This window comes from Erithacus rubecula (genome assembly GCF_903797595.1).
Source record: "Erithacus rubecula genome assembly, chromosome: 6".
Lineage (NCBI taxonomy): Eukaryota > Metazoa > Chordata > Aves > Passeriformes > Muscicapidae > Erithacus > Erithacus rubecula.
The window spans coordinates 30,834,517-30,859,139 of NC_136688.1; the positions used below are offsets into that span (position 1 = coordinate 30,834,517).

A 24,623-nucleotide genomic window follows, 5' to 3' on the forward strand; every position below is an offset into this window, starting at 1 on the left:
TGCACTTCCACCTTTTATCCTGTGCTTTCAAGGGGCTGGTTTCCAAGAGAAACTTCCCAGAACTACAGCAAGATTACAATCTGCCCTGACAGACTATTTAGGTCACATTTGAGGGACAAGTACAAGGAAGACAGATGGACACAGGATGGGACACACACAAAAAACCGAAAACAAAACAAACTGTTCAAGACAATAAAGGTTTGGAAAACATATTCATGCTAACATGAGCTTGATTTTAGACAGGAAGAGGGGGAGAAACATTTAAAACCTTCTACCAGAAGTGGAAACAAAACAAGTTCTTGTCTAAGGGAAATGGGAGAGAGGACACTGCAAACAGATCAGAACACTGATGGCCAGACATATTTATATGCACGCAGGCAAAACGTTAAGACAGTCTCTAGTTTGGAGCATTTGATTACTCTTAAGGCAAGCTGTGAATATTCCAAGTATTAAGAAAAAAAATTATCAAGTATCTCTAAATGCAATTAACCATCTCAGAAAGAGCCTCGACAAGGCTAAAAAAAGTTCTAAAGGGAACTAGTGCAAAGTGAGGAAGGAACTGCAGGTGCACGTAGCTATGCGGGAACACAGGGTACTCTGCTAATAGCGCTATGCCCCACTGAAACAACTGAGTCAGCAGAATTTCTATTTATATGCTCCCTTCCTACAATAGTCACACTCAAGGCACAAAACTCAGCAGTCCTGCCTTGGGAGAAACTGGTGTGCTTGAGGAAGGGTCAGCAGTACACTATAAGAAGTAATTTTATCTCTTAAGCTTACAGAGGAGTCAAAGTTCATTTGCAGAAAAGAATAAATTCTTGAAAAAAGTCATGAAGACAGAGCTTTTATGCTTTCTCCACTCTTCCTTGTTCCCACAGTAAGACACAGCCCCATTGAGAAATCTGTTTTGTCTCTCTTAGGTCTGCATGTAGAAATGGCTGAGATCCTGCACCAGTTTTCCTTTTGTAAGGTTGATTTTTCATGAAGTGTCTTAAGAGATGTTTATAACTGGTATTTTATCTAAGGTAGCTGATGAACAAATACTGTCTATGTGTTCATCAAACCAGGCCAATTCTTGGACCTGTCAGCTTCAAGTTGTCTTTCAATATAAAGTTGTTCACACATAAAATGGCTTCTATTTGTCACAGCCATATTCCACAGCTAACCAAATCACTACCAAGGAATTTCATGTTCTTAATAAAGTTCTCATTTTCAACACTCCTCCTAAATGCAGTTATAACTGGTATAGAAACAAGATTTAACTCTAATCTTCCATTAGAAAAAAAATTAATAGCAAAATTTTTCCCAAAATGGATGGAGAGTTTCTAAAAAATCAATGTGCTTGATTCTAAAAAAAGCAGGGTATTACATTTAAAACAAATAACTGGCTCTTTTGGTACACAATCACTGACATAGAAGAGTTCAGCAACAGCATTAGACAAACTATAAATTTACTTTGTAGTCTATAGGCAATAATAAGCAAGCATCTATACTTAATGTCCCACATAGTTTTAATATGATCATTAAATAGATGCAAATTGTTACCGTTTTATCCCTGAGTCGTTCTCCATGGATAAGAAAATCAGCACAGCTATTCTCTTCCTGGGGAATGACTTTGAAGACTGTGACACAGCTTAGTCCACCCCCTCCAAGTGGTAACCATCCACCACTTGAGTCATCCCGGGTCATCACCACAGCTCGCACTCGTGCATAACTATTACTGAAAGAGAAGCAAAAGAAGAAATTAGTTTTCCATAAACATAAACAACCTAAGTCTAGTAAAAAACAAAACAAAACCAACAAACCCACAACCAAGATCACAATAATTAACACTGGACTTGCACAAACATCACCTAGAAGAAAACAATTTAAGGCCACTCTCTAAAAAATGTTTCTCTGTATTTTTATGCCTTCATTAGGACTTCTCAGAGCTCGTGATCTTTTGTAAAGAGGCTTAACCAGAGAATATGGTTGCCAAATCAAAACTCATATTCTTCTAAAAACTTTAACTCAATTATCTAGCTAGAGGGCCAGAAAGAGAATAAGAATCAACTCCTGATTTATTTTAGACTAATCATGAAGCCAGTCAGCCACCATGAAATTGCACAGAAAAGAGAACAAGCAAACAGAAAGAGGTCAGGCCTTCTGTCACTGAAATCTAAACAAGATCAGGCTTCTAGCCAGAAACTCTGCTTCCCTTTATCTATCCCTCTTCCTCATGCATATAACCCATCTTCTGCAAGGGTAGGTCAGGACACACACTGTAGGTCTTGAAAACAGAATCAGTTTCAACTACTTAAAATCCATATTTGCAGTGTCTACTTGCTGCTTCTCTTCTGTATTTGCATTGTGTGTAAAATTACTTACATTTTATAATCTGACATTTTTTTCATAATTTAGCATTTTTATAAAATAAACAAATTATTATCATACCATTACTTAAAAACCAAATTTCAGAGTACTAAAAAGATTTCGGTAACCTCCCTGTCTCTCTGCTCCCATTTATTTCTTTTAAATTAAATTAAAAAAATTAGTTTTGGTTATGAATTTGCCACTACATCACTTGGAAAACCCCATGGTTTGCCAAGGATAAGATGCTACATTTGAAATACAGTTTATTGTTGATGACTGAACATTTCAACACCTTAAAATAAGGTGTTATCTTTGCTACATATTCCTGGTTTAGGGTTTAAGTACTTATGTGACTTAGCACCAGTGATGTCAAATTTAAGGGCTGAAGAAGAAATATTAGAAGAGATCAAACTTGCTCCTTCTGTATTTGAGATAAAGCTATTCACCAAGCTGTTGCACTTTTAGAAGATCACTGCTTTATTTCCAACACTCCCCTCAAATCCCCAAAATAACAAAGGTAGGCTTTTTTGCGTAATTAATATATTACATTCTCACACACATGTATGATTCACAAATGATTCACTTGTGTGTGTGTGTGTATGTCTATCTATATATATATGTATATATCAGAGCAAGCATCTAAAGCTTAAATACATAACGGTTTGCAAAATGGAAAATTGTACAAGACTATAAATCTTTAGCTTATAGGCAGCTGAATTTTGTTTGCTGCCTCCTTTGCAAAGCCCCCTCCTCTCTCTAAATCTCATATTAAAATGACAGTTCAGTCAATGTTGCTCACCATTTCTTTACCAACACCTTTTAATTAAGAACTCAAACACATCAGACAAATATAGTAAAGAAATATCCAATCCTTCATTGAATGCATCTCACACAATTCTAATACCTGCAAATAAAACTGGCTACATCTCGATGATTATTGAAAGTTGAACCATTCTTTCACTGGTCTCTATCACTGTGTTTCACTCAGAGCTGAGGTCACACTGTAGTTGAACACTTCCTACACAGGTAGTCTTTCATCTCATTTCTCTCAGAAGAGCCTCTAAACTCTGACTCTGCTCTAAACCAATTAGAAATAGGATGCAATGAGTGGTTAAGATGAAAAACTGTCTACTAGTTTAAGTGAACCACAAATTCAGCTTTTAAGCTATTCGCTCTATAAATTTGGTCGTAAATCTGAATATTAGAGCTTTTATTTGTATATCAATCGACTGCAGCAAGAGCTCAGTTAAAGAGAACTTCCCTTAGGCTACATGAGAAAGCCTACAACAACATTAATTTTTTTTCTTAAAATGGAAGTTCACATTCCATGTCCATTTTCTTTCCAAGAACTGCCAAGGACAAGCAAAGACAGAGGCTTAAGCTACACCCATTCAATAGAGTTCTCTGTCAGTGTTGGGTTTTTTTCTCCCTATCTTATACTGAGATGCCTGGTCTGGTCTAGTTAATAATAATCTTGTGATTTGCTTTCCATATATTCCAAATGAATGTTTTAAACATCTATCCCTTCAAATATTTTAGAAACTACTATCAAATCCACTGCATCAGTGCAAAATAAAATTCCCCAAAATGTAATATTTAATGAACAATCTCTTAAACTGAAACAAGACAGTTTTTCCATATAACCACCTGGTAGATTAACTAGACAAATTCTGTACTTGTAACAATGCCTAAGTCTACAAGAGATTTTTAGTTTTATGTTTTTGTTGGTCGCTGTTGTTTAACATGATTTTTTAATATTTGAATGGAACTCACAAGTGATAACAATAGCTATTTTTAGCAACAACACAAGCTGGTTTGCATTTAACCAGAATGCAGTGGTAGGACCTATGAATGATTGCTGTTTCCAAAATCCTCGGCAAACAAAACAGGATCTGTCTGTCACACTAGTGGTGCTATGAGAGTGCTCGGAAGTCTTGTATCTGTAAGCATTATAGTCCCATCTACTCTTTGGAACTTTAGAACAAATAACTGCTGGTGTACCTTACCAGTGGGAAAAAGGGCAGACAAGGCTCTAGTGTTTTCCTAACACAGCCTAAGGTTTTTACCTACTCTTGCACATTTAGCAGCTCTATCAGAAATACCTGAACAAAAGAAAAATCAAACAGTTGAGCATTGCTCTTACAAAGCCTTGTACCAGAGCTACCACAAGTGTGTGAAATGGAGCATGAAGAGCAGCATTGCAACAGCAAGTCCAAAGCTACTGTACTGAAGCTAACCTTTCCTGAGACTCCCTGGTTTTGGTTGTGGCAAATGGAAACTCTTGAGGCAGTGCAAGGTTTAAAGGAAATGGTACTTTGGCCAAAGGAGCATGCTGCTTTCTTAAAGTCAGTACTGAGCATCAGTAAGACTGGGGACAACGACACTGGAATTCGAGACCAGTTTTCAACAACTAAGGAAACAGATCTCTCTTAACATCTGAGTGCCTCAGGTAGGAGATAAGAGTATGGTATTCTTATGTGATTAAAGGAAATTATAAATTGGAATAAAGGAGAGAAAAAAAAAAATAAAAGGTTATCTACACTTTTTTTCCCCTCTAGCAGTGAAGACTTACTGAGGAGTACAGCACGTGTCTGAGTGCTATACCTAGTAAGCCTGAAACAAAGTTATTTTAAGATATATAAATATGTTGTGTGAAGTTTCATTCTAAAAATATAATCAAATGAAGATTATTCTTATACCAAAATCAACATCTGAAGTGGGGTGAATTAAACAGCTGTAAGAAAGTATTAGGGGCAAAATCAAAGGGTGACAAACCATAAGTGGACAGGAAAGATATGACCTGCAGTCCTTGCCTGCCAGCAGCAGGCATTTTAAGAGCATCAGGCATTAAAATCTGACAAGAGGTTTTAAAGGCTCTCCCCTCCCACCAAAAGCTGTGTGTTTATATCATTGCAATGCTCTTGGGCCCAAACTGACTTATGAGCTGGATGAACTGTTGTGCAATCTCCGGAAGCACATCACTGGCCAAGACAGACTGGGACCTTCAGCTCAACAACTAAGGAACAAGCCTGCTTTTGGTGGCTGGGGAAGGAACAGAACTGAAATTTCACCACTATGATTTTTTTTTTTTTTTTTGGTGCATTTGAAAAATAAATTACTTTGATCCTTTGGGGTATTTCTTACATTTAATATCAAGACAATAAAGATAACAAATGTTATTACATTTGTCCTTTATTCCATTAGCCAGGCAAAAGAGGATGAATATTTAGAATTTTCTGCCAAAATAATTTTCCCAGAGAAAAAGAGGAAGAGATGTTGGGGATAGCAAGGAAGCAGCCATCTTGTTGCTTTACATATATTTTAACCTAGTTTCAGGAGTATGCAAATGTTCCTTCTCCTAATTCATATTAAAATTGCTATTCTTTTACTTGTACTGTGTTTTGCACATTTCTATTTTAATATAGGACTGAAAAACAAAAGTGATTTGAGAAATCTTCCTTAAAGCAATTGTACTGTAATTGCAAATTGGTTTTTTTAGTATTATACAGCTACTACCATTACCATCAAGAAACCTGAATCTGCAAGTGGAATTATAATCTGAACCATAAGAGAAACGGACTCTTTCAGCTTTGGTAAAAATATTTAGAATTATAAGTTTTTCAAAGCTGGAAAGCAGATTTGAAGAAAAGGACCTTGAGTTTCATATGGACCAAGACGAACACAAGCCAAAAACACGCCCTTGGACAAAGGATGCCAACAATATCACTAGCAGGTCACAGAAGCTGATCCTCTGTCTCTACTCAGCCCTACCAAGGCCACATCTGGAGAGCTTTGTCCAGTGTTGAGCTTTCCAGTACACTAGAGACATGGAGCTCCTGGAGTGAGTCCAGCAGAGTGCAACAACAATGATTAAAAGACTGAAGCATCCATCATATGAGGCAAGGCTGAGAGAGCTGGGACTGCTTAGCCAGAAGAAGAAAAGACTCGTGGGTATTTTCTTAGTGCATACAAATAGGTTGAGGGAAGGTGCTAAGAGGATAGACAGAGTATCTTTCCAGTGGTGCCCAGCGAGAGCACTAGATACAACGGACAAACTGAAACACAGGAAGTTCCATTTGAACATCAACCACCACATTTTCACTGTGGGGGTATCTGAGTACTGACACAGGTTATTCAGAGAAGTTGTGGAGTCTCTATCCTTGGAGAGTTTCAAAAGCCAGCTGGACATGGTCCTGGGTAAGCTGATTTAGGTGACCCTTCCTTGAGCAGCACAGATGATGACATCCAGAGATGCCTTCCAATCTCACTCATTCTTTCTTTAATTTCATATTTCAAAGCACAGCAATTTCAATAAAATACAACTTTATAAATATAACCTATAAACATATGGGTTAATTTATAAGAATTCATGATACTTCAAAGCAAGAGTTGTCACTGTGCAAACTGCTATTTAAACACTTCTGACAAGGCTAAGGGGAAAAAAAAGGCATTCTGAAAAATCGTGACACACTCTGCTATGAAATTATACTATCTTTGCTGGCACCCAAGTTAACAGTTCCAGGCTGGTTTCCAAATGTGAAATGGTCATGGATCAAGGCTCTTTACCTTTGACTGGTTCACACACATACTTTAGTCCCTCCAGCTTCTGGTGCAATATACTTTTGTGTTTGTAGCCTTACCAGAAGGGCATACATGAACCACACTTGGCTTTTTATGGTTCTTATTATCCAAATACCAGCAGAAGACTTTATGATTCCCAGCTAGAGAAGTGATCATGAGTACATACATGTCCATAAGTACATACCAAAAGGTACTGTCAGACCACTAAGCTAAAGTCTGTAATGCCACCTGTACCACGTGGCTTTCTCGGTATACTGCTGGTGTTCTAAACCTTTGTTACTAAAGGTTTAGAGAATGAGTGACACTGGCACAAAATATTAATGACTTACCTAAACCAGAAAGAGATGCAAATGCAGCACAAGTGCTAAAGAAAACATAATTTACATCAAGTAAATGTATAGCATATCTTATTATTTTTTAATGAAGAGGATATAGCCAGAATAACAGTTACTAAATGAGGCTCTGCTTAACATCGCTGTCACCCTTCTACTTTCAAAATTATATCAATGAATAGAACATACACCAAACTCTTATGCTGGTAAAATGCAAGACTTGTCAAATTTCCTCCTTTAAAAAGAGGCAAGAAGTATTCCTCACAATAAACAGCAAATGTGCATGGCTACTTTGGCCAGGAAGTTTATTTCTGTGAGGAGTTTTGCATGGAAAGACATGGATTTCCAGGAGGAGCTACACACAAATGCTGTTACATTTACGATATTGGCAACCACACTGGTTTACTGAAGAGCTTTGGATTTTGTCAAAAAAACCTGAATGGAACATTTTTGGTCAAATAACAACCCCCAAAACCCAACAAAACGAAACAACAGGAAGAAAATCTATTTACAGAAACCTGAGCTACCAAGCAAAATGGCTTGAACCCAAAATGGCAAAAGGAAAAAGCTATATAGGAAACAGCATTATATAAATAGGAACGGATATCTGGTATCCTGAAAGAGCCAAAAATACATGATTACAATTATGATTTAGTAGAAGAGGCTCATAAAAAAAGTTGTTTAACAGCAGACAGACAATTCAAAAGGGAAAATGAGACACAAATGAACAAGTGTCAAAATACTATATTGTTCTCATGAGGTGTTCTCTTGGACAAAACATAAGAATAATTTAAAAAAAACTAGGAATAGGGTTTGAATGTTCCTATCTGCATGCAGACCATTTAAGATTTATGATCATATCAAGTAATCAATGCTGCAAGGAAGAATGGCTGCTGCTGTATGCACTCTTGCAAAGCACAAAAACATATGAAGAATGGAGAAGCTGTTAAGATTTGAAACCCACCAAAATTACATACAAAGTATTTGACATTTATGTGAAAAACATTTTAGCCCTGCTCCCCAGCATCTTCTCTTATTTGATAAGTAGTATATATAGCTAGTTTCTATTACTTTTGTATGTCATCCATGAGGCCTGGTTAAATAAAGTAATATTTTGCCACAGGAAAGGAGATCACAACACATACTTGGATTTTACTCCTTTTAAAGAAACTGCCTTCTGAAGGCCTAAGTTTTCATAATAGAAATAGTTCTGTAACACCATCTGGTCAAGGCATATTACTTAGAAAATGACATCAAATACAAAATACACAATCAAATAAAAAATCCAAAGAAACTTATTTTCCTTCTACCCTTCCACACAAAAATTAAAAATAATCAAGTAGCATTCAAAGATGGCTCTACAGGTTTTGGACACATGTAATAGAATGAAATAAATAGCATATAGTATGTAATACCCCTTTGCAATAGTTTATGAGATAAGTGGGACATGGAAGATGCTTTTTGACCACTTCCACAGCTTCACAACAGAGGACTGTTGATACCAAGGACTTCTGGCTTAAATTCCATCCAGTTTTAGGCAGATGGGTAACATAATTCAAGTGGTCAGATCCTGGTACTCATGTACCCTCCAAATTTAATGGGCTTCTTCCAGACAACTTAAATTTGCCTCATTTTTAAAAGCTGACAGCCATAACTCCAGAAACATCCACTCTCTATTCTAGCCTGTCTTCCCTTCTCTGCATATATTCTCATAGTTTTTGCTTCTTCCTTACCTCAGAATTCCTGAAGATCTACAGGAATCTCTTCATTCCATTTATAGAACAGAACTGTCTGTACCCTCTTTTAATTCTGCGAAATCATTACGTGCTTCCTACCAAGCTATTGGGTACTGATGCCACATATTAATTCTGATTCGTTTAACATGTAAACACGTAGAGAAAGATGGAAGAGCCCACAAGTGAAGCAAGATAAAGAGGTTTAGTTTGGGGTTTTTCTAGTGAGAAAAGTTACCATTTCTTTCCAACCTTGCAAAAACAAAGAAACATCTAAAGAAATGATGGAACACAAGCTTTTCATTTTCTTGAGCTCTTCAGCAAACTTAGGACAAGCACAAGTCTGCAGCCTAAGGCAGATTCCACTGAAACTAAGACATCTTGGCACTTCCAGTAAATTTCATCAGACAACACTATCCAGTCTAGATTCTGGTTTGTTTTTTTTTTTTTTAATGAAGTGTACAGATTCAGTGGCGCATATCATTTTCCTGGGAAGAACAAGGACTATTACAGTTTAGGACAACAATTTATGGAAAGATTTTAGGTACTATTTGTATCTGAACAGGTCAGAATTCTCTTTCCTTTCATAGCCATTTTCCTCTAGTCTTATATGCTCACAAAGTCCATGTATGAAGCATGCAAATGCAATAAGATCACTTTCATTGTGAAAGCTGGTCATCTAGCCACTGGGGTTATAGATGGCAGGACTGGAAACCCTTTTAACAGATGTGAATACATTATTACAAAATGGCTTGTTGATTAAAGTTCTTGACCACTAAAATAAGATGAAGGTTATTAACACATTCCTTATAAACAATTTTAGCTACCTCAAGGTACAATAGACTGCATTAAATATGTTATTTTCAAACAAGCACCTGTGTACTTTCTATTCCACTGCTTGTTTTATTTAGGAATAGTATAGTACTCCACAAATGCTTAGATAGCTATTATTTTCCTCCACCTAAGAACTTATATAGCAAAAAAAAAAAAAAAAAAAAAAGGACAAAGTTGCTATACTTTCTCAAAAGGTAAGAAAATATCATCACAGATTTTTTTGTATTTACTCTGTCAGGTTGTCCTGGACTGCAGACTCTTTGGATCGGGGAGCATCTGTAATGAGCATAATTCAATGAAGCTCAGAGTTGCCTGTTGGTGTACAGAGCTTAGGGTGTGAGCTGCTACATACTCTTGAACTTTTGGCAATGCATTATGGAAGAAAAAAGCATCAGATACACTCAGCTTACTTACCTAGAATAATATTGTTATTAGGTAGGCAAGCACAATCTAAATTTTATTCTTATCACATTAAAAAACATTTCTAAAAAGTACAGGTCATTTCTGGCATGCATTTTCCCACTCAACCTGCACAGAATAGGAACAGAACCTGGAACCAAATAAAGCATATGCACACTTATAAAAATACTCTAACAGCCTTGCTGAGCTGTGAGATTGCTAATGAATGTTGTATACAAATCACATTCATATGTTTCAACCCATGTGAATTGAAATTGTAGCATCATTCATTGATATTGTTAAACCTAGAGCTTGTCTCAACATTTACATTGATGTGGCTTTTCAAGGACTTTAACCATACAATATGAAAGTGATCCTGCAAAATAAGTTATAGTCTAAGAAAATCACTAATGCTAAATTCTCCTTTTAACATAATAAGAAAACAATAAACATCCAAAAGGATGTTTCAAACACACACAAATGTCTGCACTAACAAAACAGAAAGACTACAAACCAAACTGCAAAGTCAAAGTAAAAAAGAAAGTCCTAATGAGCATTAAGAAAGAAGCTTGCAAACTTGCAGAACTTTTTAAAAAGTGTACATTCACTGACCATGTACACTGTACATGTACACACATGTACATGTACACTGAAGTGTACATTCACTGCTGCCTTGCTACACAGCACCACATTTCATGGTATGGACCAGTCTTTTCTGTCATTTTAACAAACCTTGAATATTTCACAGAGAGGAAATAAACAGAAATAAACAGGTGAAATACAAATGCAAATACTTCTATTACAATAATTCATCAAACCAGGAAAAACAAAATACTAATAAGATTATACAAAATCTTTCAACAGTATGCCCCTTATATTTGCCATACATCATCATGAATAACGTAACTTACATAGCCACTATGTAATTGTATGATTGTGTTTGACAAGCTCAGTAATAATTAGCAGGTTAAACAGGAGTCTAAGTAGAGAAATAGGTAGCCCACAAGCTCTAAGGTCAGAACATAGGAATTCTAACAGCATCACCCCTAAAAAAGTGTAACTAAGCCTTGGTTTACTATATTCCCCATTCCAACTACTGCTAAAATATTATTCTTCAGAAGTTTCTACAAAAAGCTGCATGGAATGAATACCTAGGTCGTGCACCATCATAACATAAACAATAATAAGGCAAGTGCAAGGCCTCTGACTTCAAAATGATGATTATTTAAGTTCCATTGTTTGCTGCTTTTCCAGAAGAAAAGTTTAGAAATTGAAAGCAACTGCACAGAAAAAGAAAAAAGAGTACACATGCATTACCCCCCACCAAATATGTAATAAACCAAAATAAGAAAAAAATTCACGCTTCATAAATTATAGTTATGAGAACTCCTACAATAATCGCTGAATCTCTGTCTATTCAGCTGCTTAAAAAGGATAATGCATAATTGAAGAAATATAACCAGAAAATTATATATCTCTGCTTAGAGAGACTGAAGATATTATACATTCAGAAAACATAAGAAGAAATTAAACTGGTAGAAGAGACAAACAGGTGTAGATGGAGAAGATATGGAGAAGATCAAACTCAAGGATTTCAATTTGGCTCTTTTGGTAGTACTCATGTGTTTTGTTACAGACCTTTGCTCTTACTGCAGCAACAGAAGGACCTTCTGTATTTATACACCAAGGACAGTGTCTACTATCAAAACAGTGAGGATTACAAATCATTTTCCCTTATTATAAATAACAATGAATTTTGAGTACTTTTATCTGCAAAAAACTGTCCAAGTAATTCAAATAAGCCAGGAGAAGTCATTAACTGTTTTATCAGCTGAAGAAAAGCAATCAGCATTTTATTATGCATGCTGAAAAGCAAAGTCAAAAGACCAACAACATATTACAAGTAACTGCTTTAGTGGTGCTAACAATCTCTAAATTTTGAGCTGAAATGTTCACTGTTTAGGAATTTAAGCCTCAAGTATCAGCTGCATCACACAGGTTCATCTGACAGAGTTCTGTACATTTTACTCAAAACCCGGCATTGGGAATGCATTTATCACATATGAGCTTTACATACAGGATGTAAAATAGTGTTTTTGAGGGCTCTGCTTCTTAAATTTGGTTACTCAAATATCAAGAAGTTAAAATGAATTGAAAGAGAGGAAATAATCTTCTCTAATCATGCTCAATAACACTGGGAGGAATGGATAAAAGAAGTTTTAAGTCAGTAAGTTCTTAAAAATTATAATAATGATAGAGAGAAGCAATTATTTGAGTAAAAGAATTTTAGAACTGCCACTGCAATTTTAGATACCATTAGGTAGCTAAATCCTTGTAGCTCATCCTTGTTTTCTTCACCCCTGTGTTGACTGGGAAGTGCTGTGTGCCCAGTACTCAATACAACCATCTGTATGAGGTATTTTCACAGGAGATTGATTAAAAACCTAATATCGCCTATTCTACACAAAAAGATGATACAAAATACCAAACAAAAAAACAGCTGACACAGTTGTTTCTTTAGGAAGCACACACGCACAAAAAAAAAACCAAAACAAAACAAAACAGAAAAAAAAAAAAAAAAAATTACCCAAGTGTTATTTAAGGGGAAGAGGGAGCTAAAAATGCCAGAACTCAAGTAACTGAAGCAAAGTAATAGACATTTCAAAAGTCAGTGACATGAAAAGATTTGGGGGGAAAAAAAGATTTGTATAAATTGTCTCTTGCCAAATAAATAACAGTAGTGGAGAAAACAAAAAGGAGAAAAAATAAAATAAGGGATGCAGAAGAAGTAGGAAAGAGAAAGGAAACAGTATCTCCTTTTCCCAAACAAGAAGCAGACACACAAGGAAAAACTAGGTGCCCTTCATTAATGACAAACATAATCACAATGCATATCACTGTTTGACATGCAATTGTTATGCTATGGCTTTCCATAATACACTGATTTTTTTTTCTAGATTAAAAGGGCAGTAGTCAAATTTAAGTTAGGAAAAAATGGGTTAGATTGGTTCCAATTAAACCCAGAGTAAGATAGAAATTTCTAATTTTTAACTGTATATTAATTAAGTAATTTCCAGCAAATACAAGTTAATGTAACTAAACCTATACCATATTAACAGTTTTAACAGCTGGAAAACTGGTATGCATCATGAAAAAGTAGAAAGAATGGTTTTATGAAGCATTTCCTATGAGTAAGCAGAGACAGCTGAAAATGCAGAGCAATCAGATTTCTTTTAATCTTTCCTGAAGCTCCTCTCTGCAGCATGATCTCAGGAGTCCTTAAACAGAGACTTGTGAGAGAACACAAAACTACTGACAGTTCTACACTATCTCCTGCTAATAAATCCAAGGCAACCTGCAAACCTACACTAGAGTTATTTTTATAAGCACTTTAAAGTAATATGATCTGGCACTATTGCCAGAAGCAGTCTCCATCCTTCTCTTGCCATGATCATTTATTTCTACCATGCACTGTCTCCACTGCTTCTGCAGCTTTGCAGTTATCAACATTGGAAAGCTGATGCGAATCAATCCAGAGCAACTTCCAGTACAATCCAGTACAATTATTCAACCCTGATCAGTAAATTACAGCTTAGTTGGAGCTTGCCTGCTTATCTACATTACATATGTATTTTGAGATTAGGACACAACTAACAATATGAACACCTAGGACTTAAGTCACAAAGTTTGGCACAGTTGACTTTTTTCTGCAATATAAATATAAAGAGAAAATCTAATGATCAAGTTTTTTTGCTTCATATGTGAGGAATTATGAGGACCAAACATGTAAAAAAAGTAATGGAAAAAAAAAAGTTCTTCCTCCCAAGAAACATGTATTCTCTTTCTCTGAATTCTTACTATGAGAGGTTTTGGCCCTCCTTGTATTAGTTAAGCCCAGTTTACATGCTAACAAAACAATTTCCTTTATGTAACGACTGAATACATGAAAAGAAAGCACTCTTGATTCCAGAAGGTGCAAAGGGATTAACTCTGGTAGCACAGAAAATAGGTATTCTGAACACTAAAAGTTCATCCCTTAATGTAGTGAGAGAAACCACAATTTTCAAGAAATACAATTGAAAAGACATCACAAGAAGAGAATCAATTTCAAACACGTATAACCTGTATGTAGCTTTAAATCTGTGTATCATTAATCCATGCAAAACCTAATATTTTCAGTGCAGATATAAAAGAAATGAAAACTATTGTTCTGCACATTAAAACATTGATACAGCATACCTGGTCCAACTATTATACTAATAGACCAACAATTTTACAATAAAATAGCAATGAAGATAGTAGTCCTACTGTATAAATTTAGAAGCCTGAATGCAAACTACCATAGGTCTCAGGAAGAGTTAGGGAGTATTCCATCTGGATCTTTCACTGGAAAGGAATTATAGCAGCCTCTCTTTGGAAGAAGTTTAGTAAATACCAAACAAATGTGATTTGCCTGAAGTGATTAATCTCCTCATCTTCATTGATGCACAATCACCAATACTCAAGGAAATATCACCCAAAAAAAGGTTCTAAAATAGAAAATTAGCCTTCAAAAACCCCCTAGAAAAGATCACTTGGCAACTGAACATTTTCTGCTGCAAAACATTTATTCACAATAAAGAGAAACAAAAACTGATGAAGTGACTGTACTTTTAACTAAATACTTGTAAGGGAGATGCTTTAAATTGAGATTATCAATTTATTGGTAAGATACATTTTCCAAGCTCAGTACTACTGGCATCATGAACCGCTGTTGCTTGTAACCACTTCCTCCCCACCCCGCCACCCCGTTCATGTTCCTGCATTATTATGCCAAGCACATAAGGGAGAGGAAATACAAATCTCCTCTCTACAAAAGAGGAAGAAGGAAAAAAAAGCCTCAAACATGAAAACCCTACAAGTTTTGCAACTCTTCATCCTTTAGTAAGGATCATTATTTAAAAAGTTATTCAGAATTTGTTGAGAATGCAAGGAAATAATACAAATATTAAGTCCATGGATTCCAAACTTTAAACACTGGTTTCCAGTAAACTGGCATTCAAAAGAAAAAAGTTTGCACTCATGTAAGCATTTTGACACAGACAGATGATGCATCTCTAGAAGACAAATTAAAGGGGGATGCTCCATTGAACAGTTATGTGATAGGAGTACACTGTACTATGCATAGCACATACATGCTACGAAGATCTCTCATTTTTTGAAATCCTTATTAATTGCAAGCTGTTATTCATAGGAGATGTCTGAGCAGCCATGAATGTAGAGCCCTATCAGTGATTCAGCATCTGTAGGTCTGCAGCAAAAATTATTTGCTTTTATGGGATAATGGGAAAGCAGCTAAAACTCTGCACCTGAATCCAGCCTGAACTCCTCCCCCTTTATCCTCCAGTCTTGGCATACAATTCTCCTACCTCCTTTAGGTTAACTTAAAGCGGTATACAACTGTAGAAAGAACTGGTTGTGCAACCAAAACAGAAAACCAAAAAGAATGTTCTGACAGATGAGTGCCCCAACTTACCTTCAGTCATGTGCCACTTATGTCTAAGGCCAAGGCTGTGTAGGTGAATGCAAATTATGCCTTTCATTGGCAGCTCAAAACTGTATTTCATCATTAGAAATCCAGATTTGCATAGGTTTATAAAAACTTAAATAAAAATATTCATTTTGGGGGACACATGTATGCAAAAGAGATTTTTTTTTGTCCACAGGAAGGCCATAAAAGTTGCTCTATAGTCTACACAAATTTTTTAATTCTAAATAGACTGCCCTTTTGTTGTTTACTTCTTTAACTCAGTAAAGCAGTAAAGATTTAAATCAGACTGATAACTAATATCCTAGCCATTTGTCTAACATAAAAATCCATTTGTTCCTCTTGTACACTGGGAACAAATAACATTACCCCTTTGCTTTAATGGACCCAAAAACCAAGAAAAAATTTCTGTTGCATTTGGTATATTTCAATCCCTGTAGATCTATTTATACACATACTTCCTAGGTGTGAACCCTAAGAAAGTCTCATTCAGTCAGGATACTGCTACAGCAGTATTTTCCAGATAAAGCCAGTAGTGCATACATTCAGTCAAATGTAGAGCTTGAAAAAAAATGGAAGCTAAAAAGAAAAAAAGTAAAAAAATCAAGCCATTATTAACTACACAAAGCTAGAGGTTGAGAGCACCACAGCCTTGTTTCAGGTATGAAATAAACACTTTTATAATTTTAAATTGAAATTATCCCTTTAGTCTATTTATGCATTTACTCTTCATATTCATATCCCAGCTTCCTCAGCAGCATAGACACAGTTAAAACCCGACACTTATTAGAATAGACTTCTGGTGGGAAGTGCTAAGAATTCACCCCACTGCCTACCAATCTATCCAGAAATCTGTTCTCACTCCTACTTCCTCCTGTCTGTTCCTTTCTGAAACAGCAGTAGGGGGGTTGGGAGTTTGCCTTTCCTCTACTGGATCACAGTTGTGTACATGAACTATACCAGACCATATGGCAATCTCTCTCAAGCCATAAGAGGCAAAACAAGCTTCCTACCAAGCTAATCTGAAGAGAAGCAGGTAAGAGCAAGAGCCTACAGATACCAGTGTCCACATGCCTGCATTTGAGACCAGTTACTGCATCTTTGCCTAACGAACAAGCAGGAAGTACAGAAAATGTTATTACTTCAAGGGTAAGAGCAGCCCTGTCCATACTCACAGAAACATGCTCCAGCTTCTATTTAGCTGCCTACGTGCTAATTCAAGAGGTCCAGAGGAAAACCAAAGATTCAGATGTATTGTTTAGCATGTAGGAAAGCTTTGACATAAAGAAAATCCCTGTATTGAAGAAAAAACAGTGCCTGTTTGATGAGCAATGCATGCAGAGGATAAACCCACTGCTGGAGAGTGAGACTAAAGAGAAAGGTTAGAATCTGAAAAGAAACCTCCATGACTGCCTGGAAGCTGCCAGACAAAACCAGGCCAATCAGAAACATAGTGAGGATGGATTTTCCTTTCATGAAGGGGAAGCACTGATGCTTTATTGAACCCCAAATTGCAAAAACCCAGTAGGAAAACCACTCCAAGATAGCACCTGAGGAGATATTACACTACTCAGTCTCAGTGAGAGCTGATAGGATTCCCAAAAAGGCACAGCCTTTAGATCCCTGAAACCTGTGTTTTAACTCTAATAAAACCAGAATTGTCTCAGCAAATACACTGAAATAGGACCTTGCTCATGTTCTTTCCTGGGAAGTTAAAAATTATTTTTATGGAGATTTTATCTTCGATCTAATAAATTAATAATTGCATTTTACAACAGCTTTTAGCCCAGCAACCAAGTTCTTGTGTAAAATAGTTCAAAATTTGACAGCATTTTTATACTATAGGTTTTAGGGTATAAAACATACATGAGTATGCAAGAAGTGACTTGACAGAAAATAGTTCCCTCAGCTATGTAATTTTTATTTTTTAGTTTCATTCAACTAGTAGAGTCATTATAACTATAAAAACACAGTCATCTAATTTTCCTATTTAACTTTTCTGCTCACTGCTATGCTAAATTCTTTACTACCATAGACAACTTACTGAGAATAACAAGCAGCTTTGCTAGAGGGACCAGGGAGCAAAACTGAAGTGGCAGAAGGCATTGCCTATTACCTGCCCTAAAGTAACATGAAAATCACCAGAGACAAAGAACTGTCAAGTAGCTGGAGATTCATCCAGGATCTGCCTATAGTGAAACATTACTGCAATAAGGACCAAAATTAAAGCACAGTTTTCCACTGCATCATTTCTTCATCAATATCCTACACAACATGGAAACAGACATGGGTCACTCAGCATAAGAACTACATAATAGCCTGCCTTTAATTTATAGGTGTTAATGTACCTGTGACCTGCAACCAACGATCTAAGACATTTGATACACCAACATTAGAAGTGTTATTGTAAAGAACCATTCAATCTTCATGTTAAGGTTAAATATCCCTCTCAATTTAAGAGATTGTACATTTCACTGTGTCCATATTACACTAAAAAAAGTTCATAAATAATTAAAGAAATAACAGATTTTAACAAAATCCCTAAGCATTAATCTAAGAAGAAGCCTGACCACATACGTAATTCCCTTAGAGAGAAAAAATCATCCTCCACTGAAACACTGCTCTAGATATGATGGAAAAGGAAGAGTCACACTTCCAAAATAACAAAGAAAAATAATTTTCTTTTCATTGATAAGCAGCTAGCAAAACAGGGCACCTTTTTATCTTCTTGGTTCTGCTTTAGGTCATAACTTCACGTTATGAACATTAAACATCCAAAAACCTTAAGGGTTCAAATCTTAGTGTAAGAAAGTTGAAGGATTATAACTTTCCCTCACTTAAACTTTATAATGAATACTGACTGTCAAGAAGAGAATGTCAAAGATGCCACTAGCCTATCACATTTTCAACCTTCAGAAGACAGCTGCAAAAAATAAAAACCCAAATTAAAAAAAAAAAATCATAACCCCCTCCTCCCCCCAATGCCACCTTTGATAGAAACTTAAAAATGTGTGTTTAACAGCAACGAGTTTCAATACTAAATCTTGAAAGTCCTACAGGGTAATATAGAATTAGAAATCTCATAGAACCTCTTTAGGAATGAGGTTCACTAATTCACACAACAATAATTTGAGAAATTTGAGGTTCAGTTAGCATCAAACATCATTATTTCTTAAAGGTTTTTCCCAGACAGATTACATGTCAAATAAAATTAACCCCAGAGATGTAACATGATCTTATAATAGTTTGACTAAATTACAAGTTTTAGAGTAGACAGCCATCAAAGTAAGGAGAACAGGCAATCATGAATTCAGGAAATGTACATTGCCCCATAGTCAGCTAATGGCAACTTTAAAAGGATGTGATGGATTTTTCTCCACCAGGAGAAAATACTGCCTGCATTTTTGCTTCAACAACCCACGCCAGCTGACTAATGGAGTTATATTTTTGTCTCATATGAGGATGGTTACTTGCCCATCGTTTAGCAGTTGCAGAACGAAACATTAACAACAGCTGTGGGGTGAACAGAAAAGCTGCTCTATTTGGTAGCCAAGATCCAAAGTACAGGCCAATCCTCTCAAACAGTGGAGCTCATTTTCTGTCACAGGGTGATGAAAAGACACAGCATAGAACAAAGCCACTTTTAGGGCCTGAAGTAGCTAACTGAAGGTACTTTTAAGGACTAATACATCTTCATGGGAAAAAAAAAAAGTAAAGGATTCACAGAAATTAAAAATAGGGTACTTGGATAGGTAAGACCCCTTGGGAGCTTAGAAGTTGCTGCTGTAAAGAAATACTGGCGGATTCAGACAGGTTTCTTTAAACAACTCTTATCAAATACTATTAAATATGAAGCTCTTTAGTGCAGCATACTAACAATCCTAATCGTGACAGACCAATTCCAAAGAAACACTCCTGCCATGCTACTGAATAATCAGCATATGCCTGCAACTAGAAACATCTTTTTATGCAAACACTTGGGCTTCAGTCCTGCAAAAATTTAAATATATCACTCTGAGTAGACCTACAGATCTCTGTGGAAGTCTGTAGAGTTTATCACACACATAAAAGCTAACACATATTTATAAGTCTTGCAAGATAATTGCTTTTGGCAGAATATAAATAACATTGCTCTAATGTGTTTCAGCATCATGGTCTCCTGCTTTAAGAGCCAGACATTCTGGTGAAGCCTGTCATTCTTCATATAAAGAGTGGCAGCTGTATAGCCCACAGAGACATTAAAACTTCTCTTTGCATTTTCTTTAAAGTTTCATAATAGTGTTTGGGCATTATTTTAAAGTACCAAGAAAGCTAACAAGTGAAGCTGATAAAAATTGCCTAAAAATGTTTTCTTACTAGTGCCATGGATACCACTGGTAGGACTGGAAGCAATTCTTAGACAAACTATCTATAGCTTCCAACACTGCCAAACAGAACATCAATTAGGCTGTGGAGTTTACTAGGTATTTTTCCAGAACTCAATGCACTGGGCAACAGGGCAATAATTCAATAAGAGATGCAATCTTAATAAAGGACTTTAATGTTCACTGTACTATATACTTCAATGAAAAACCTTAAAAAACTGCCAGAAGAAGAGCTTTCAAAATGCAAGACAGGCATCTGAAATAATTTTAGAAATGCAATGCCAGCAGTTTGCCTAATTGATTTTTAAATGCATACCTAAAACTAGGCCCCAGATTTCTCTCCTTGTCAGTCCCCCCTTTTTTTTTTTCCTTTCAGCATTGTCTTACTGTCTCTATCACCTTTCATTTCAACTTCTAACAGGGACAGACAGGAGCAAAGAAAAGTAGCTTCAGGTTCCATCAATGCCATTGAGAATTCAAAGAATGGTATATATCACCTACTGCAAGCCCCAGCTGGAAAAGCAGATCTGTCTTGGCAGAAGGTCCAGCTCTAATTAGGGGAAAGGAATTACTATATTTTGTAGACATAGGTAGCCCTTGGAGCAGCTTTACTTTTTCCCTTCCACTCTCCTGCCCTTATTTTGATTTGATACCTTCATCTCTTTAATACCACCACCTTGAAAAAAGATATTTTCAGCTGAAAAAGTGCTGCGTTATAAAAAAGAGTCCTGGTATAATTCAACCCTAGTCCAATAACACAAAAAACGTAATTTAAAACAAATACTCATCAGCTCTCTCAAACCCATATGAATTTACATTTGCAGTCAGTATTGCCTTGGCCCAGATAACTATGGAATACATAGGTAAATCTTGAAGTACCTAAGTTTACACCAATAAATCATCCATTTATGCCTCAATTTTATCTAGTGTAAAGCAACATCTTTTAAAAAAAAAGAATTCATACAAAAGCAAACAAACAACAAAAATACAACAAAACAAACACGAAACCCACCAGTTTCCAAGTATTAATGAACAAGCCTTGACTAAATGGAGACTGAAGGAAAGTGACAGGCAATCTCCCCTCTACTTCATGAGATCTTTGTTCAAGGCCAAAACCCAAGAGTGCCAGCACTTCCCAATAATTTTCTCTATCTGCTAAAACACCATCTTAACATCAGAAAGAAAGTAGTTGAACAAAATTTTTCGCCAGATCCTTTTTATGTAAATCATGAAAATCTTCAGGTAACAGCAGCATTAAAAAGGCAAAATAAAATACAGTACCAAATCATTATTCATTTATGATGCTCCTGGAACACTGTCTTGGTATTAATGGCATCTATGAACATCTTCAATGTCTATTGAGTTTCTCATACATTTTCAAAGGGACATTCCCAATTTCTCAGAAAGGAGAAACTGTAGCTGACCCCTCTGTAGTCTTTAAAGAGTCTTGAATCATCATCAGCTTTGTCACAACTTCCCCAAACCATTTCAAACCACAGATCTGTTTTACCATTAAAAAGCAAACAACTGAGCATTTCAGTTCAGTAGATTTTAAATAAATCTACTCCCACTCTCTCTCATTAACTGATTTCAACTGTAAATTTGCTTTAGTTGCTTTAAGAGGGAACTATTAACTACATAGAGACAAAGTTATTTTGTGTCAAAATGACAGCATCAGTACTCTTATATTTAGTGAAACTGTATTTGTCAGTGTTGATTAAACACAGTGCATTAATGGAATTCTCTTTTATTTCTATTTTAAATGGCTTGTGTACTTATACAACTGTAGTTTATTCTGAAATACTTCACAGGTTGACAGAAAGGGTCTGGAAAAAAACCCCCAACTAAACCCTTAAACCTATCCTGAAGAGTTAAGTATTTCAAATTATGTAAGCTATCAGCAAACTTTACAACAAACCCATTGATAGCACATATCAGGTATATCATTACAAATCTTCATGCTGTTTGGGGAGGGGGCATTTACTTATATCTCTTAAAAACACTCATAGAATTATGAAGATCTGCTTGTTAGTATCCTTTTCTGTGTACTTTTACAAAGGAGCAACTACTTAAGAGACTCTTCAAAGCCACAGATAAATAATTTTGTGCAATCTCAAGGAATATGATTAATACTGAATTCAGCTTGACTCCTGTGGATCTTGGAACCTCACTTAGTAGCAACCAAGACTGAGCAACTGCAGTGTAAGGCTACTACTGGAATGAATAAAGCACACACACAGCATTTTCCTTTGTGAAGAAAATGGTACATAATGGAGTCAAGAGACTGAAGATTAATGAAGTTTATCGTTAGGAAAAATCAAACCTTAAAAAACAAAAAAGAAGGAATACATAAACCTCCCTACTTGCACTGCCAGATGCTAGAGCAATTTCTGATCATACTGTCATGGTAGTAGCTGGCTATTTAAACTGTGAGAACTATTGATCTGAGCTTCTTGTGATCTACTGAAATATTGCATGAAGAAAGGGTTAGACAAAAGTTTTTCCTACTCTTTGCCCAGCATTGTTATTGACAAAGGACAAATCCCAAAGACAAACAGGAAAACATTCTGACAAAATTATTTGCTGAGTTATAGTAAGAACTCATTGCAGAGGAAAGCAAGATCACTCCTTTGGAGAACACCATTTCCCAGTGTAAATAAAGCTAACCAAAGTTATATCCTACTGAAAAAATGATATGAACTTTTTTCCTTGTTAATAATAAAAGATTGGACAACATCTTTCATTTCAACTGTTAAAAGTGAATTCCACAGGAATCAAATATACTGTTTTATTCTTTAGACAAAACAGGGGAAGCCAAGTAGTAACAACACTGAAAAAATCTCACCAAATACACCCTAAATCATGGACATTAATGCTGTAACAGAAATGACACCTATATTTTCTCCGCCATAAAATACATAGGTATAAGTGAAGAAAAAAAAAATGTAGAAAGCAAATAATTACTACTGTAGGATACTACAATTTCTGCAGCACCTGATTGTAATTGCCTTTAAAACAAACTGTGAAGCAATCTCAGAAAAGCTGACCAAAATCACTCTTGCCCTTGACAAGTGTCACTTGATCTTTCCTCTTTGCCATGTGAAATACAATTAGGATCTCTCTTGCAACTTGTCTACTGAAATGATCTTTTCCTGAAATACATAGCAGAGATTTGGATCATCATGCCTTATTTGGGATGCTAAGTTGATCCAAGCTCATATTGAAAGGAGCATGAGGATCTTAAAACTAAAAGCTCTTACCTCATCTATTGAGCTTCACTTGTGGGGCTAAAGCTCAAGCAGCACAGATTTGCCAAATGGTAGAAAAGCCAATCCTGTATCTGCCAAAAGCCACTCAGGCCTAAAAAACCAGCTGAAATAACAGACTTGGTAAACTTATTTCCAGCTATTCCTCAAGTCTAATCTTCAGTTTTGTTCCAAAAAGGAGCTATATATCTAACTGTAGTTCTACTTAAGAAATATTTGTTTGCAAATATCAAAAAAGTTGAATTTTCTGTAGCAGAGAAGTGACTCAGCACTGATTTTCAACATTTCTGTAATGTCTTTCACTGATGAAAAGAGGATGAACTTGTAGCCTATGGGAAGCATTCTCTCTTTCTACAGCAAAGGAAACACATGTTTTTATTTGGGTTATGTTTTTATTGTTCCAGAGTGGTAAAAGGCAAGGTTCTTGCTAGCATTGCTCAAGGGTAAAACCCTGGTATTAAGACCTGTAAGGATGCTCAATGGGCGAGTGAACCATCTCCAATAGACACCAACCAGTGGCTTACTTTCCAGAGGAGCTTTTCAGTATAATCTCTACAAGAACACTAATAGAGAAATATTCGGAAAAAATGCTTCCTAAAAATACTAAAAACAAACCAAAACCTATGAGAATGGCTAGAAACCCATGAACTTCAAAACCAACACATAAAAAACACGGAAAAGACATGTCACTTTCAGCAATAACAAAACAATCAAATGAAAAACAAACAAAAGAACTCAAAGAAGAAACCAAAATAATTAATGTAAAAACCTACAGTTTTTAAAATGTAAAGCAGACAAGGAAAGAAGGGAGAACCTGAAGAAGCTCCTCTAATTAGCCAAATAAGCTTATCAGTTTTCCCCTAGTTAACCACAACTTACTCCAGAACAGGGAAGTAAAAGGCCTCCACAGGAAATTACACTATACTGAAGTACAGCACTCTAAATTCATGTGTTGTTCTGGAATAGCTTCCTTGAATAGACCTGTTCTTCATCCAGAATTCAAGTAATACATGAAAAGAGCTCATGTTTTCTACCTTGCTTCAGGGGAATGAATGTGGACATGTTCTCCTTGTGCAGGATTTGCAGGCAGCTATAGCTGAGAAATGAAAGCTTGTGAATTCATGCATCATCAGCCCAGGTAGTTTGAAGAAAAGAAAAATTACATTTGTGTCAGTGACAAACACACATTTGCCCAAGCATCCCCTTTACACTATGCAGAACATCCTACATATATG

The 24,623-nt window shown here is 36.0% G+C and overlaps 1 protein-coding gene across 1 annotated transcript in view; it reads right to left on the reverse strand.

Annotated features, from left to right (window-relative positions):
* The window catches only part of SPRED1 (sprouty related EVH1 domain containing 1), a 57,272-nt gene that overhangs the window by 22,093 nt on the left and 10,556 nt on the right, over nt 1–24,623 (reverse strand). The window contains exon 2 of the mRNA XM_079308095.1: nt 1,546–1,720. Coding sequence (XP_079164221.1) covers nt 1,546–1,720 — 175 coding nt within the window. The remainder of the gene's footprint in view (nt 1–1,545; nt 1,721–24,623) is intronic.